At 42.5% G+C, this 16,979-nt stretch overlaps 1 protein-coding gene and 2 pseudogenes across 1 annotated transcript; 2 read left to right on the top strand and 1 right to left on the bottom strand.

Annotated features, from left to right (window-relative positions):
* The first annotated feature begins 589 nt into the window (after positions 1 to 589).
* Positions 590 to 2,268, top strand: LOC124688606 (CASP-like protein 5A2). Its single transcript, XM_047222263.1, has 3 exons — positions 590 to 825; positions 1,455 to 1,587; positions 1,740 to 2,268. Exons 1-3 carry the CDS (start codon positions 602 to 604, stop codon positions 1,932 to 1,934), a joined length of 552 nt encoding a protein of 183 aa, XP_047078219.1. The 5' UTR covers positions 590 to 601; the 3' UTR covers positions 1,935 to 2,268.
* A 10,903-nt stretch (positions 2,269 to 13,171) lies between these two features.
* On the bottom strand, positions 13,172 to 14,218 carry LOC124690805 (annotated as a pseudogene).
* A 1,311-nt stretch (positions 14,219 to 15,529) lies between these two features.
* Positions 15,530 to 16,574, top strand: LOC124690802 (annotated as a pseudogene).
* The last annotated feature ends 405 nt before the right edge of the window (positions 16,575 to 16,979 follow it).

The raw sequence follows: 16,979 nt of genomic DNA, 5'->3' as shown, positions 1-16,979 counted from the left end.
TCATCCTTCCTTTCGAGTCGGCTTCTTCTTATCGCAATAAGTAGAATGCCTAGTCAGCCACGAGTATGGCTCACGGCTTTCTTGTCCCGCAAGGTTTTTCCTATGGACCTAGGTATCTTCCAATACAAAAGTAAGCCACTCTTCACAGGAGAACAAACTCTTAGAAAAAGAAAGTTAGTGATGTGAGTTTCACGATTTATGGTGACTTTCGTACACGCCACACCAATAGCCATATGATCGCCGCCGCCAACTCAGATAAAAATTCACACCAATATCATACTCTTTCCTTCTCTCGACTATGACGACGATACAATTTCGGAAAATCTAAGTTCAACTTATGGAGTGAACTACAAACTTCTAAAGTCTGATTTAGAATATAAAAAATTCCTGACCTGTAAAAAATTCTAACTTACTTGTTTTCTTATTGCAGGTAGACAAAGCGGAGAGACCGAGAGAGTACCGCCCTCCCGCATTCCACCTCCTGTTCCTCTTCTCCGCTCCCAAAATCTCCCAAACCCTTGCTCCAGTGGCCGGCCCGGGTCGCAGAATCGGGGTAGTAACCGCGGCGCAAGCACCTTGGGTCAAGGAGGGAGCGGGGTAGATGCGGCCGAGCCGGCCGGCGGTGCACCCGGTGGAGGCGCCGCCGCCGCAGACCCAGGGGGAGAACGCGGATGCTGCACCGGTCGGGGTGCGGATGAAGGACACCCAGGGGGGGCCGGGGACGCCCGGCGGGCTCGGCCTCCGCCTCGTGCAGGTCTTCTTCGCGGCCGCCTCGCTCGCCGCCATGGCGTCCACCAACGACTTCCCTTCCGTTACCGCCTTCTGGTGCGGTACTAATTTGGCTACTTTTTTTTTTTTTTTTTTTGCTTTCGATTGCTATCATGATTTTTCTAGAGGACAAATGTTCACTAGGTAATCACCTAATCAACTGTCAGCCGTGCGATAATCAAACCAATGCGCTAGTGGTACATCATTTTTCTTGCTTGGGCAGACTTAGTCACGAACTGTCTTGTAAGGTATACCTGTATCTTTTTCAATTAAGATTACGGCATTTCCTTGAGTGGATTATGGGCCTTAGGATTATAAGAGTAGCCATTTTTTCATACTAGTATCTTTTGTAAGAGAAGATATATGGAACCACTGGCGGAGCTTGACAGAGATTGTTGAGGTAGAAGACAAATATGCTAAAAGCTCGAATAATATTTGGAATTGAAGCCTTATAATTAAGTGTATACTTTAGCCCTTGAGAAGCTCCATTGGAATTTTTACTGAGATTCCTTAATTACGCAAAGAAAATATTGATATTTGTTTGTGAATTTCAGTATTTTACGCCTTTTGATTAATTTGGCATCCTACAAGAGACGGTACAATTAGACAGCAGCATCATCATCTTTGGTAGGATCTCGTTATTTGTTTTCCTTCTAAAAATGAACTTATTTTGTTCTTTTCACCAGCTACCTCGTAGCAGCAGTAATTTTGCAATGCCTGTGGAGCCTTTCTCTAGCCATTGTGGACATCTATGCACTTCTCGTCAAACGTTCCTTGCGAAGTCTCCGAGCTGCTTGCATATTTTCCATTGGAGACTTGGTGAGTCATATTCTCTCAGCAACCTCATGAATAATTGGGGACTTGTTTTCTAAAATCTTTTGAATTCATGATAAGCAAACGATTATTTAAAGACCACAAGCAATTTTATTTCCCTTAGAAATGATCTAATTGGACCTTAATGTTATCTGTAGATCACAGGGACGCTAACCTTGGGTGCAGCATGTGCATCGGCAGGCATCACCGTTCTCATTGGTAATGATCTGGAGATGTGCGCGGGTAATCACTGTGCAAGCTTTATGACTGCTACTGCAATGGCTTTCGTCAGCTGGTTTGCACTTGCACCGTCGTGTGTCTTGAACTTCTGGTCGGTGGCCTCCAGATTGTGAAGATACGAGTGTATAGACAGAATTCGGCCATTTGTGCAGCAGATCACTTTTTGTGACAACTTGGACAGTGTGGCGCATCTAATTATACTACAATGGAAAAGTAACGAATGGCTGTCGAATGAAGTGTGCCATCAAGTTTTCCATTTAAAATAGGGAATAGTTTGATGTGCAAAAGGGTTGTTGTGTAGCTCTGCTTTCTTTTTAGGACAGTTTGCCTCTTATGTGGTGGTGGTTGTAATCTGGTAATGACTTGGTGTGTTTTATTAGTGTAGAGCTTAAGGTGTTGATATGCTATGTATTTTTTATTTTGCAAATTTTTAGTTTTTTTAATCAATATTCAGGTCTCAGCCCTCAAAAGAGTAGTGCAGTTATCACTTGTGAGTGTCAGATTATCAGTTAGGAGGCCATGAGGGTGAGGCTTCTCCTGACTTTAGGTTTCAGTTGAATACCATTTTACGTGGCACTTGCATGCCTTTTACTTCAGTTATCCGAAAAACTGGAATCTGAGCTCTAAAGTCGCCCTTTCAAAGCACTGCCTAATACAAAATTTTGCTGAGACCTACATTGTAATACTCATAAACTGCAATGATTTAGCACACTCTGTTGGCTTCACTCTCCTCTCTTTTTGACATGTGGTTTCTCTTTTACTATGTGTTTCCATGGTTGCATGTTGTGTTGCTGGGTTGCCTGGGTAACCTGCCAAGGGTTGTTGAAGAGGTACAAGCCTCTGTGTCCCTGTTATTACTGGAGTCGGCAGTGCGTCTGGTTCTTTTTGGAAGCCTGATAGATTTCAGTTGTCGGCACCATCATGGACGTGGATGCCCGCTACGCCCATGTGCAGACGCTGCCAGGGGACTTCAAGGTGTAGAGGCTGCAGTGGAAGGCAAGTAATTTCATCATTATATTATGATCTCTATATTCATTGATTTGCTTGGTTTTCTTGTTGGAGGGTCACATGCTATTCTTCTGTTAATGATTCTTAGAAATTCTGTGTTCACTTCAAATTGACAGCTGCAAAGAGTCATTTTTCTCATGAGAATTAACTGGAGCACTGCCTTTTGCTATGGATGGATGAAGTCATGGTATCCGCTCTCATAAGCATTCTTGCTTTCTTTTTCGTGATATTCATTTATTTCATTGCTTTTATTCATTGATTGGTCTTTTGGGGATCTTCCACAACATAGAACAGTATGTACAAACTTCTGGACCAGTTCCACCATATTTGTTATTTGGTTCTTCGTCTAGTAGATATACATTCTCTCAAGATAAAAGTTTGCTAGCTTGCTTCTTTGGCATTGGTTCTGTGTGGTACTCTCTTAATTGTTTTGGGTTCAGATGTGGTACTCGCTTTCCTCCAGTCTCTGATTCCGGTTTCTGATTTCTGATTGTTCTAAAGATAAGGTGTGCACCATTCTCTTCTGAGAAAAAAGATAGGAGGGAGAAGCTAGAAGATTGGTGAAGAAGATCATGGTCATGTTTTTCTCTGATGTGCTTTTGAGAATAAAATCACCTTTCCTGGCCAAATCTCAGTGGGGTCAACTGATCCCACTGCCTATGCAATTAGCTCTGTCCCTGCAAGCAGGTGATTTCATTGCCTGTTTGCTTTTTTGGTTTGTTTTGTGCGAATCAGTTCTCCTTTCATCTGCAATCTGTTAGTTATTTCCCCCTTTTAAGTTTTAACTTGGTTCTCCTTCATAGATTGTGCTCCATTTTTTCGGTTTGGCTTGTACTGAACACTAATGTGTTTCATGTAACTTGACTTTGGTCCAGCTCAATTTTTCTGTGCAGAATATGTGGCTCATGCAGCTTTACAGAAGATCACAGAATCAGATTCGACCTGCTCTTCGCCCATGAAGGTATGTAATGTTCTAGTTCTTACTTCATTTTGCTATATCACGTGGTGTTGCTAGTTACGACACATTTGCTCTGGTTTGGTATGCGATAAAGGTTTTGACAAATTTACAAAATTCTTGACCATAAGATGGGAGGCAAATTTCGTGCTTTGTTTGACTTTCTGCTACTAATTACCACTCACATGAATCGGCTTGAGTTAAGTAACTGATTGGCCTCCCAATGGGAAAGCATAATGCTCTGTCTTGGGGTACTCAATGTGCCTCTATTCTTGTTCTTGGAGATAGTCAAGTACTGTGTGCTGGACTAGTACCTTTTGAGAACGGGTTAGAGCTTCATATTTGAATGAGGGTGTTTTGAGCCTATTTAAGGGCTTGTTTGGTTTGAGGGGATTTAAAGGGGATTGACATGGATTGAGGTGGATTAAATCCTTTGCAAGTCAAAATCCCCTCGAATCTACTCTAATCCACCTGGTTAGGTGATTAATCGAACAAAGCCTAAGCCTGAATGAATTAGTAATCAGCAATATCTCGGGGTAATGGAAGATGAGAGTATTTTAACTGAACATGATCATCTGCTCCGCCCCCTCCAAAACCCCCAGCCACATCATGTTTGACTGTCCCTTCGCGCGACGATTCTGGGACACCATGGGCACTCGCAACGTCGCCACTCCACTTGTTTCCGATGCGGCTGGGTGTGCGCTCCTGCCGTTCGCCCCTCCCTCCACCGGCTCGACCCACCGCCTAGTTTGCCCGTGGCACCTGTGGAAGCACAGCAATGGTGTGGTTTCAAGGGCCTCCCACCCTCTCTCTCGCTGATCCGTAAGAACTGCCGCGACAATGTCATCCTTTGGCGTGCATGGCTGCCAAAGGAACACCGCTGCGATGTCAACCTGTGGCTCACTTACTTCCTCCCCGAGCGACCCTAGTTCTGTTGTGCTGGTTGTATCCTGAGCTCACCCCCTCTTGATTACGGGATTTCACCCGATCTAACGATGAAATGAAAATTCAGGCGAGAGCCTTTGTGCTCTCCCCGGTGAACACTAAAAAAAACTAAACATGATTGTTGCATGCCACAGAGATGGCCAGTGCATAGAACTTTCAAAGTGAAACTAGTATGGCACGCTACTGTCAGAGCCACACATGAGCCTTGTCGGAACCCCATCCTGGACATAACCTTTTCACAAGTTTGGTCTTGCTGTTGACAAGGCTATACCTTAACACGCAGCGGTGGAATACAAAGTAGACGCACCCGCCGTTGGCGTCTCGATGTGCGACGTCTGTGGTGAAGCTGGCTGGTGACCCAAGGAACAAGACACGGTAAGCTCTGGCCGTTCTTCGGTACCCAACACAAATTGTCATCTTTGTTTGATCCTTCTAGCGTGTGCACCTTCACGAACACTGCTCTGACCGGGTTGCGGCTGCCATAAAGATGGCACAAATTTGCGTCGACAAAGATGGTCACGCAAAGCAGCTCGCCATGGGACTCTAGGATGTACCTGCGCGAAAATACTTATTTTCCGCATCTCTGAGAATCCTGCACGACTCAAGCATGCCCTCTTCAGCGCGTATGTCATTGTATTTGCCATCCGGGGTAAAGACGCGCCGGAAGTACATATATATATGTCCACGAGTACTAAAAACCTTGTCATCCTGATACATGGCGCCAGTACAACGATGGTCTCCAGTCATATATATCATCTTTTTCATGGTTGTCCACACCGTATCACCGGGACTCAATGGAACCAAGAAGGAAACTATACAAAAAGATGATGTCGTCGCCGTAGACGATGCCCCTGGAGTGTTTCATGGACCGCGTGATCTCACTGTCCTCCGGTAATGGGGGCAGCAAGTTGACGTCTCCAGACATTGGGTCAAGGAGTCTTGGCTCGGGACTCGCTGTGAAGAGCCATGCGGCCGCCCCATCCGAGCTAGCTACCTAGTTCCTATTGCCGAATCGGGAGTAGTCACGACTATAGCTCGACGTTGTCATGTCCGGTGAGAAGTAGAGGTGTCTGGGGCAGCATCGGGGGGAGTCGTCGACGGTGGAGTGCAAGATGAGGCCATCTCGAGGCCACACGGGAGAGCGGGAACGGCAGCGTGCGCCGCCACGGCCTGCAGACTGCTGGAAGTAGACACTGTCGTCGGCGTTGTGCAGGCGGGCTGAGACGTCCTGGAGAAGGTCCGGCGGGAGGTTAGCCCACATCCTTGGGGCTTTCGTTGAGGTATATGTGCGTGGCGGCGATGCCGCGTGCATCGTGGTCTGATCCATTGGATTTCAGAGAAGAGAAATCAGATCGAGTTGTGATGTAGCCTTGTTACCTGTGAGAAGCTCGTATGGAGTTTTATTATGAAGGGGACGGAGGAAGAGCCGGTTGGAGTAGTGGACAGCTGTAGAGATGGCTTCTCCCCAAAAGTTATGGGGTGACTTGAATTCACTCAACATGTTTCTTGCCATCTCAACAATAGTTCGGTTCTTCCTTTCAACAACACCATTTTGCTGAGGGGTATATGAAGCTGAAAAATCATGCTTGATGCCCTCAGCATCAACAAACTCTTGCATAGTGTAGTTCTTGAACTCAGTGCCATTGTCGGTCCTTGTCGTCTTGATTTCAGATTCATACATTCGTTAAGCCTTCTTGGCGAAGATGATGAACTCTCTGTAGGTCTCATCCTTAGACTTAAGGAGAAAGACCCAAAAGTATCTTGAGTAATCATCAACAATGACCAGTTCATATTTACTCCCACCAAGAGTATCATAATGAGATGGACCAAAGAAATCCAAGTGTAGGAGCTCCAGAGGCCTAGAGGTGGTGACGATACTCTTGATAGGGTGTCTCTTCTTGAGTTGCTTTCCAACTACACATGCACTGCATACACGATCTTTCTCAAAGGAAATGCCGGTTAGTCCAACAATGTGCTCACCCGTTAGCAGTTGTTTAAGATTTCTCATGTTGGCATAACCAAGGCGGCGATGCCATAGCCAACCTTCATCATGTTTGGCCATTAGACATGTGGGGATAGAAAGGCTCTCTTTCGAGAGGTCAACCACGTAAAGGTTGTTCTCCACATACCCAACAAGAATCAATTTGAGATTATCACTTCTAAAGACTATACACAATATTTAGTAAAATAGAAATTATAGTCGGCATCTCCAAGATGATAAATAGAAAGTAATTATAGCCAAGGGATTCAACAAGCATGACCGTCTCAAGGCACGAGTTCTTAGAGATTGTCACCTTGCATACCCAAGTACCTTTCCCTTTGAGTTGTCACCAAAGGTGATGCTTGACTTTTTGTTAACATCCTCTATGAATTGGTCAAGCACACCTCTTCCTCCGGTTATATGATTGGTGCATCCACTTTCAAACACCCATTATGAATCACCAGATGAATACGCCTACAAAATCAAGTAGATATTTTAGGAACCCATCGATTAATGGGTTCCTTTGTAATAGCAACAAGATCTTTTGGTACCCAAATTGAGTACCCCCTATAAGCATAGCTATTACGAGGACCAACATATTCAGCATAAACATCATCATAATAATCAATAAATAAAGCATAGTGATTGTTAGGTCCCGTGTGGTCACTACTAGTGGCTTTGCCCTTTGGGGATTTGCCATCATTAGTGATCTTCTTGTTCTTCTCTTGAGCGGACTTCTCCTTCTTGTAGTTTTTCTTCTTGTAGGGCTTGCGAGTATACCCAAGTCCATACTTCTGATTGTTTGACATTTGCTTACTCAAAAGATCATTCAATCCCATCTTATTCTTGGAGGTGGTGAACTTGGCTAGTTCCTTTGTCAACATAGCATTTTCCTCAAGAATAGTTGCTTGTTCACAAGCTGAGTCATTAGGATAATAGTTGAGACCATATTTGGTTACCAAAGATTCAAGATATACATTGGTCCCAACATACAGAGAAAGCTCTTCTTTCAAACGAACATGTTCCTCAACAAGTTTAGCATGTTCACAAGTAAATCAGGTAGAGGTACTTGCAACATTTTTAGCAACAATGAGATCATTCAATGATCCAAGAGCTTTCTTATAGGTGTCTTGGAGTAGGTCATGGTTCTCTTCAAGTTTCTTGAGATCATCCTTAACAAGCTTGTTAGCCTTTTCAAGGTGGTCAAGATCCTTAGTGAGAGAAGCATGAGCAACTTCAAGCTCCTTCTTTGAAGTATCTAGCTCTTGGGCCATTAATTGAGCCATTTTAATAGTTTCTTGGTCCTTAATTTTATCTAGTTCAAATGTTTTAACTAGTTGCTTAAGGCTTTGAGATATGCACCTTTCGTTTTTCAGCTCTTGTCTTAGGGGATTGAATCTCCGTTTCTCATCTTTCATATGATATTCTAATTTCTCAATAGACTCGTCCCTTTCTTTGAGGGAGTCCATCGAGAAATCGAACTTGGCAAGAGCATCACCACGAAGAGTGCATCTAACTTTGAAAAGTTCCTTAAGAACAGTCTCTTCATCTTGATCATCAGTTTCATTATCAAGAAGATAAATAAGGTGGGGATTCCATTACCTTTGCTTCCCTTGCCATTAAACAAGAGCCAACGATCGTAGAGGAGGAAGAGTCATAGGAGTCATCATCATGAGTTGTTCTTGTCATGAAGGAAGAATTCAACTCTGTGGAATAATCCTTGTAGTAATCATATGTGAAGAGTGACCTGGGTTTGGAGAAAGCCAAACCAGCCACTCCGACCACCTTCTCCTCATCTTCTCCCTCTTCATCGGAGATGTACTCAACACCAACAAAGGCTCTTCCCTTGTTCTTCTTGTATCGTTCATTGGTTGGGTTTGGCTTCAATCTTGGCTTGACACCTTTGGCTAACTTTGGCTTGTCTACCCTTTTCTCATAAGGGCACTCATTTGCAAAATGATTATCTTCATCACAGTTGTAGCACGTTTTCTTCTTCTCATTGGAGGAGATTGGAAACTTCTTCTTGTACTTCTTGACAAAGAAAGCAACATCTGTTTGCATGTTACTAGTTGAAGTCATCTCTTCTTCTTCGATCTCATAGACTTCTTCTCTTTCTCGATCTGCTCTAGCCTTCAAATCAAGGCTGTGGGATGGTCCATCGACACGGTTCATCGCCATGAGTTTTTCTCCTGCCTTGGCCATGTTTTCATTAGCAGCCACATAGGAGACAAGATCATCTGCGGACAGATCTGCTTGCTTGGAGAGGATTTGCAAATTGAGGGCAAGGTTGGTGTCCTTCTGTTTGACAGTATCATGGCAATGACCTTGGACTTTATGAACTCTTTATTCATTTCAAAGCCATCATTGTACTTCTCACATCCAAGGCCCTTTACCTTTACTCGAAGAGCACCAAGCCTTCCATAAGCTTCAGCCATAGTTTCTTCCTCCTTGATAATGAACAAGGTCGCCTCGGTATTCGCTGACTCATATAGAGACTTCTGGATCAAATTAGTTCCCTCTTGAAGTACTATAATTCGATCCCAAAGCTCTTTTGCAGAGTCAATATCATTGACTTGGTCAAGGAGCTTGCGATTGATGCCTTTTCTAATTTTGTCACATGTAGAGGCATTGAGTTGACGGTTGTAGAATTCGGTGGAGGTCAACGTAATGGGATCTTGTGGTTTCCGGTATCCATCAACGATGATCTCCCACATCTCCATACTACAGCTGCGAATATGAGACTCCATAGAAGATTTCTAGAAGGAAAAGTGAGTTCCATCAAAATGGGGAACATTCCCACTATAGTTTATATGAGGCATGGGTGAAGTGTTTTTAGGATAGTCATGATTGACCTGATGGAAGTTCTCCGGAGGGACAATAGCCCCACTAGAAGTGCCACCATTTATGCGTTTAAGTATGGCACTCATGTCTGCCATTTAGCTCTGGAGATCATCCTCCTTTTTCTTTTTCTCATCTTCATATGCTAAGAATCTGGATTTCATCTCCTTAACCGAAAGGTTAGAATCTTCATCCAAACTCTCGGATAGTTTATCCATCTCACTCTTAAGGCTGTAAGACCCTTAAAAAGAGTCCAAGCTTTGATACCAATTGAAAGTTCAGAGATGGTAAACCTAGAGGGGGTGAATAGGTTTCTACAAGTTTTAATTCTTTCTTTGCAATATTTGGGTTTGCGGAATATAAAGGTGAGCCTAATGCAAAGTAGGTGAGACACCCTAGATGATAATACAAGTAACTCAAGCATGAAGACTCTCACAACATATATAGCACAACTAAAGAGTTCGGTTAGGGATAACCGAAAGCACGCGAAGACGAAGATGTATTCCCGTGTTCCCTTTCCTTTGCAAGAAGGTACGCCACGTTTGCAGAGGTAGGGATCCCACGAAGGATTTCCCGACGCCACAAAGTCTCGCCTTCTTCTCTGAGTCTATCCCACGAAGGAATAGCTCTTTCACTTGTGGTAGACTTTGAGGCAGTCTCAAAACCTTCACAATCTTGTTAGGAGCATTCACAGCCCGGATGCTTCCGAACGCTTTTGCCCACCTCGAGTTTCCAAGAAACCTTAGAGAGAAGGTATCTTGATGAATACAAGGGGGAACAAGATTTAGCTCGGTGGAACTATAGATCAAGACCTCCTCTAGCTTTTTTCCGGAGGGATTTAAGTTTGGGCGGAGGAGGGAGATCTGAGGCTTTTGGTGTTTCTATCAATGGAGTATGAGAGAGAGAGGGCTCAAGAACAGTTTGTAGTGTAGTGCCTAACCGTTCCGAGCTAGGAGAAGGGGTATATATAGTATCACTTGAAATCCAACCGTTGGAGACTTGTCCAGCTCAGCAATGTGTCGAGGAGACCGGTCTGCGTCGGACCGGCCGGTGTTCCCCTTTTCATCGAAGTCGGGGGTCTCCCTTGACCTTCTTGTTCCATTGTTACATCATTATGGGGCAACCCTAGGTAGGGCTCGCCCGACAGATCTGTTGCGAGCGGTCACTTCCGCGTTTCCGGAACAGGAAATTCAATCATCCTCCACGTTTCCTTTTTCGGAGAGTCCGGGACGCATTATGGGGCAACCCTAGGTAGGGCTCGCCCGACAGATCTGTTGCGAGCGGTCACTTCCGCGTTTCCGGAACAGGAAATTCAATCATCCTCCACGTTTCCTTTTTCGGAAAGTCCGGGACGCGCTCGAAAAATAAATGATTCGAACACGCGCCCCTCAGGAGCCTTAGCGAAACTGCAGACCGTGCCTACCAGCTGAGCTACGTAAGTTACTTGTCATAAACATCAATACAGTAGCACCACTAAACTCGGTATAGATCAGAAAAAACATAGCAAGCAAACGGAAGTTAAATCAGAAAAAAATTGATTTAATTTTACAATTCCCTGTCAAATGCAATATGATGCATGCAAAATTTCACTAAAAATATTTTGGGGACCCTCTCTATTCGTTATTTACTAATGTTAGTGTGAAGGATTATCAACCGAAAAAGATAAATTCATTTAAAATATTTTTGAAAATATTTTAGCTCACAATTTATCAACCTGTCTGTCCGTTATTTATCAATGGTAATTGTGAAAAGTTATCGGCTCGAAAACGTAATTTTATTTAGAATATTTTTGGGCTTTTTAATTTCTCAAATTTATCAATCCATCTGCTTGTTATTTATCAACGGTAAATGTATAAAGTTATCGATCTAAAAAACTAATTTCACTTAGAATAATTTGAGAACATTTTTAACTCTCAATTTATAAACCCCTCTACCCATTATTTATCAACGGTAAATGTGAAAAGTTATCGATCCAAAAAAAACTAATTTTATTTAGCATATTTTTGGGAACATTATTAGCTCATAATTTATCAACCTCTTTGTTCGTTATTTAGCAATGGTAAATGTGAAGAGTTATCAACCCGAAAAGTTAATTTTATTTAGGATATTTTATAAATATTTTAGCACACAATTTATCAACCCCTCCGCTCGTCATTTATCAATGGTAAATTTGAAAAGTTATCGACCCGAAAACCTATTTATTTAGAATATTTTGGGGACATTTTTAGCTCACAATTTATCGAACCATTTGTCAGTTATTTATCAACGGTAAATATGAAAATTTATTGACCCAAAAACACTAATTATATTTAGAACATTTTTTGGTCATTTTTCACATTGACCCGTTATTTATCAACGGTAAATGTGAAAAATTATCAACCCAAAAGGTAGTAGTTCATTTGAGTGGAAATTAATAGTTTATTTAAGTTGCAAGTGATAGTTTATTTGAGTTGCAAGTGATTTTCCCACCCGTTATTTCCCCCATAAAATCCATTGGCCCGAAAAAGGGAATTATAAAATTTGATCCAAAGGAACATGAATTAGTGTACGAAATAACGTAAAAGGGAATTGTTAAAAGAGAATAGTTAAAAGGGAATTGGAATAAACTTTCATAACTACAATGTATTTTCAAGTATATAAACTTGCATTTATATAACACAAGGGATAATGATACAGATGGTTAGCATGTTTGTCGAATTTATACGTACCTTCAGGGTTGTGAGTTCAAAACCATCTACCGTTAAAATAACTTTTAGACTAAAAAGGACACCAGTGAAAAAAGTCATACCCAGTGTTACTGTGCAAAATTAGCGAAATTATTGCTTAATGGATTTAATGCGAATCGTAAACGCGTGGACCATTCGAGATTAACTACTGCTAGCGATATAAAAGGAAGATCCGTGCGGGATTAGACTACCCACAATGGGAGTATCATAGGTAGTATCATGCATTTCATGCATGCAAAATGCTGATGTGGCAGTGCAATTAAGGATGAGAGAGGGGATACTACTATCATAGGTAGATACTGTATCATAGCACATACTACTAGAAACATTAATGTCAAGTAAATCTTGTACATATATTTGCATTGAGATTCTACAAAACAATTAATATATAGAAACTATGATAGTAGTATATGATACCATGCATTGTGGAGATAGTAACATGTAGTACTATCATACGCATGATACTTCTATATGATACTATGCATTCTGACTAGTCTTAGGCATACCCATGATTAACGTTAATGCGCGAAATTATTTCTTAACAAAATTAATGCGAAACGGAATTAATGGCGCGTGAAAAATTCGAGATTTAGACTACTCACAATGGGTAGTATCATAAGCTAGTATCATGCATATGATACTAGTCTATGTTACTAGCTCCACAATGGGTGGTATCATAAGTGTGGTAACAAAGAGAGTTTCATTTATTATTTTGTGGGATCTATCCTAGTACTTCAACTTTGTGATCTCTTTGTGGCATGTACCAATATAAAATTTTGTTTATTGCTACACATAGACACGATATAAAAGTTGAATAGATCCATGCAAATAATATAGCGCCAATATATCATTATTAAAATATATGTTGCATTACATGGATCAAGACTCGAAAATAATCTAATGAGGCCCAAACTTTTTCCAAATATTCTCAATCAAATCATCTTTTAGGGCTCTATGCGTTGGACGATTGCGGATTCTAGCATCTCTTTCAAGTACCTCGGCAAAAACTGGCATGTCACCATGAGTAAATACCGATGGAAGGACAATTGATGTTCCTGCTTCCTCATTCAAATCAAGAATATTGACCGCCTCTTCTTTTTCATCATCGACGATCATATTGTGTAGAATGATGCAAGCTATCATAATGTGATGGAGATCGCCCCGGTCATATAAGCGCGCCGGACGCCGTAAAATGGATCATCGGGCCTGGAGCACGCCAAAAACACGTTCCACGTCCTTCCTTGCACCTTCTTGATATTGAGCAAACAACTTGTGCTTTTCCGTTTGAGCCATCGGTATTGACTTCACAAATGTTGCCCACTCGGGGTATATTCCATCTACAAGGTAATAACCAAGTTGGTATTCCTTCTCATTGACACTATAATTTACCCGTGGAGCTTTCCCTTTCAGTTGCTCAATGAACAACGTGGATTGATTAAGCACGTTGATGTCGTTGTTCGATCCAGCAAGACCAAAAAAGGCATGCCATATCCAAAGATCTTGAGAACCAACCGCCTCTAGAATAAGAGTAGGAGCGCCTTTATACCCATTGGTAAATTGTCCCTTCCATGACATAGGACATTTCTCCCATCGCCAGTGCATACAGTCAAGACTTCCTAACATGCCAGGAAACCCACGACTCTCGCCAATATCAAGTAAGCGTTGCACATCATCAACATTGGGTCTTTGCAAATACTTATCGCCGAATATATCAATCACGCCTTCGACAAACATTTTTAAGCACTTAACTGAAGTGCTCTCAGCAATCTTGAGGTACTCGTCCAGAGCATCCGCTGGGGTACCATAAGCCAATTGCCGAATAGCCGACGTGCATTTTTGCAATGGAGAGAGTCCATCACGATCAAGAGCATCTCTCCTTTGTGTGAATTCCGGAGACCATTCTCCTAATGCATGAACAATACGCTCGAAGAGAGGTCTCCTCATACGGAATCTTCTACGAAACACTTTGCTGGGATAGATAGGATTATCACAGAAATAATCCCGTACTAACTGCTCAGCGGCTGCTTCACGTGGTCTGTCCACATAGTTTCGTGGACCTCTTTCAACCGACAGTGCTTGAGATTCAAGGCTTCCCTTCACTTCCACTGCAATCTCCTTGGCAAATGAGTCCAACATGTCCTGCTGGACAAGGTAGTCATCTAGCTTGTACAAGGTTGAAGGATCAATGATGCTTGCCTCAGCTTCACGTTCCTCTGCTTCACCATCAGAAGCATCAGCTTGATGGCTGTTGGACATCTTGTGGAAGAGAAAAGAAAAAGTGGAGCACTGTGAAGAGTGAGAGAATAAGATGGCGTATGCCTGTATATATAGCACAGTATAGTGAAACGACACAAGATGAAACGATTGAGCTTGCCACATTTAACAATTCAAAAAGGTAACTGACCCACTCACCAAACCACTACGTGCACATAGCTGACAATAATTTTGTGCCTGAACTATTCATTGCCTTGACAATAATTTAGTGCCTGAACTATTCAGTGCCTGGACCGATTCACATCTAAAAGGAAGTTAACTGAACCATTATTTAGTGCCTGGACCGATCGAGTGCCTGGACAATTCTGCAGTGCCTGGACCGATTCATAGTCACACAATTCTGTAGTGCCTAGACAGACTCAAGTTACAGCTGAAATGTCCATCCCTTGACAGGCTTCCTTGCTACTCTCTCTGATCACCTTGTCAAACAGCCAGACAAAAAAAGTCAAGGCACTGAATAGTCAGGCACAAAATTATTGTCAGCTATGTGAACGTAGTGGTTTGGTGAGTGGGTCAGTTACCTTTTTGAATTGTTAAATGTGGCAAGCTCAATCCTTTCATCTTGTGGGTTTCACATGAATCGTTTCACTATGCTATATATACGGGCATACGCCATCTTATTCTCTCACTCCTTCACAGTGCTCCACTTTTTCTTTTCTCTTCCACAAGATGTTCAACAGCCATCAAGCTGATGCTTCTGATGGTGAAGCAGAGGAACGTGAAGCTGAGGCAAGCATCATTGATCCTTCAACCTTGTACAAGCTAGATGAATACCTTGTCCAGCTGGACATGTTGGACTCATTTGCCAAGGAGATTGCAGTGGAAGTGAAGGGAAGCCTTGAATCTCAAGCACTGTCGGTTGGAAGAGGTCCACGAAACTATGTGGACAGACCACGTGAAGCAGCCGCTGAGCAGTTAGTACGAGATTATTTCTATGATAATCCTATCTATCCCAGCAAAGTGTTTCGTAGAAGATTCCGTATGAGGAGACCTCTCTTCGAGCGTATTGTTCATGCATTAGGAGAATGGTCTCCGGAATTCACACAAAGGAGAGATGCTCTTGATCATGATGGACTCTCTCCATTGCAAAAATGCACGTCGGCTATTCGGCAATTGGCTTATGGTACCCTAGCGGATGCTCTGGACGAGTACCTCAAGATTGCTGAGAGCACTTCAGTTAAGTGCTTAAAAATGTTTGTCGAAGGCGTGATTGATATATTCGGCGATAAGTATTTGCGAAGACCCAATGTTGATGATGTGCAACGCTTACTTGATATTGGCGAGAGTCGTGGGTTTCCTGGCATGTTAGGAAGTCTTGACTGTATGCACTGGCGATGGGAGAAATGTCCTATGTCATGGAAGGGACAATTTACCAATGGGTATAAAGGCGCTCCTACTCTTATTCTAGAGGCGGTTGCTTCTCAAGATCTTTGGATATGGCATGCCTTTTTTGGTCTTGCTGGATCGAACAGCGACATCAACGTGCTTAATCAATCCACGTTGTTCATTGAGCAACTGAAAGGGAAAGCTCCACGGGTAAATTATAGCGTCAATGAGAAGGAATACCAACTTGGTTATTACCTTGTAGATGGAATATACCCGAGTGGGCAGCATTTGTGAAGTCAATACCGATGGCTCAAACGGAAAAGCACAAGTTGTTTGCTCAATATCAAGAAGGAGCAAGGAAGGACGTGGAACGTGTTTTGGCGTGCTCCAGGCCCGATGGTCCATTTTACGGCGTCCGGCGCGCTTATATGACCGGGGCGATCTCCACCACATTATGATAGCTTGCATCATTCTACACAATATGATCGTCGATGATGAAAAAGAAGAGGCGGGCAATATTCTTGATTTGAATGAGGAAGCAGGAACATCAATTGTCCTTCCATCGGTATTTACTCATGGTGACATGCCAGTTTTTGCCGAGGTACTTGAAAGAGATGCTAGAATCCGCAATCGTCCAACGCATAGAGCCCTAAAAGTTGATTTGATTGAGAATATTTGGAAAAAGTTTGGGCCTCATTAGATTATTTTCGAGTCTTGATCCATGTAATGCAACATATATTTTAATAATGATATATTGGCGCTATATTATTTGCATGGATCTATTCAACTTTTATATCGTGTCTATGTGTAGCAATAAACAAAATTTTATATTGGTACATGCCACAAAGAGATCACAAAGTTGAAGTACTAGGATAGATCCCACAAAATAATAAATGAAACTCTCTTTGTTACCACACTTATGATACCACCCATTGTGGAGCTAGTAACATAGACTAGTATCATATGCATGATACTAGCTTATGATACTACCCATTGTGAGTAGTCTTAATTCTGTGCCATGCCAGCATTTGTGGTGCATGATACAGCTCTAGATACCAGCGTTGGGGCTAGTCTTACTAGTACTGCTAGCGAAAGAAAAGGAAAG

Source organism: Lolium rigidum, chromosome 2, assembly GCF_022539505.1.
Source record: "Lolium rigidum isolate FL_2022 chromosome 2, APGP_CSIRO_Lrig_0.1, whole genome shotgun sequence".
Taxonomy (NCBI): domain Eukaryota; kingdom Viridiplantae; phylum Streptophyta; class Magnoliopsida; order Poales; family Poaceae; genus Lolium; species Lolium rigidum.
The sequence above is the reverse complement of the archived record's forward strand: the minus strand, read 5'-3'. Positions and strand labels throughout refer to the sequence as shown.

What these genes read in the sequence shown, in the direction of transcription:
- LOC124688606 (XM_047222263.1), top strand. Translation starts at nt 602, where the DNA reads ATGCGGCCGAGCCGGCCGGCGGTGCACCCGGTGGAGGCGCCGCCGCCG. An exon ending in CCTTCCGTTACCGCCTTCTG is followed by an intron (nt 826 to 1,454) that starts GTGCGGTACTAA and finishes TCTTTTCACCAG; the next exon opens with CTACCTCGTAGCAGCAGTAA. An exon ending in TATTTTCCATTGGAGACTTG is followed by an intron (nt 1,588 to 1,739) that starts GTGAGTCATATT and finishes TGTTATCTGTAG; the next exon opens with ATCACAGGGACGCTAACCTT.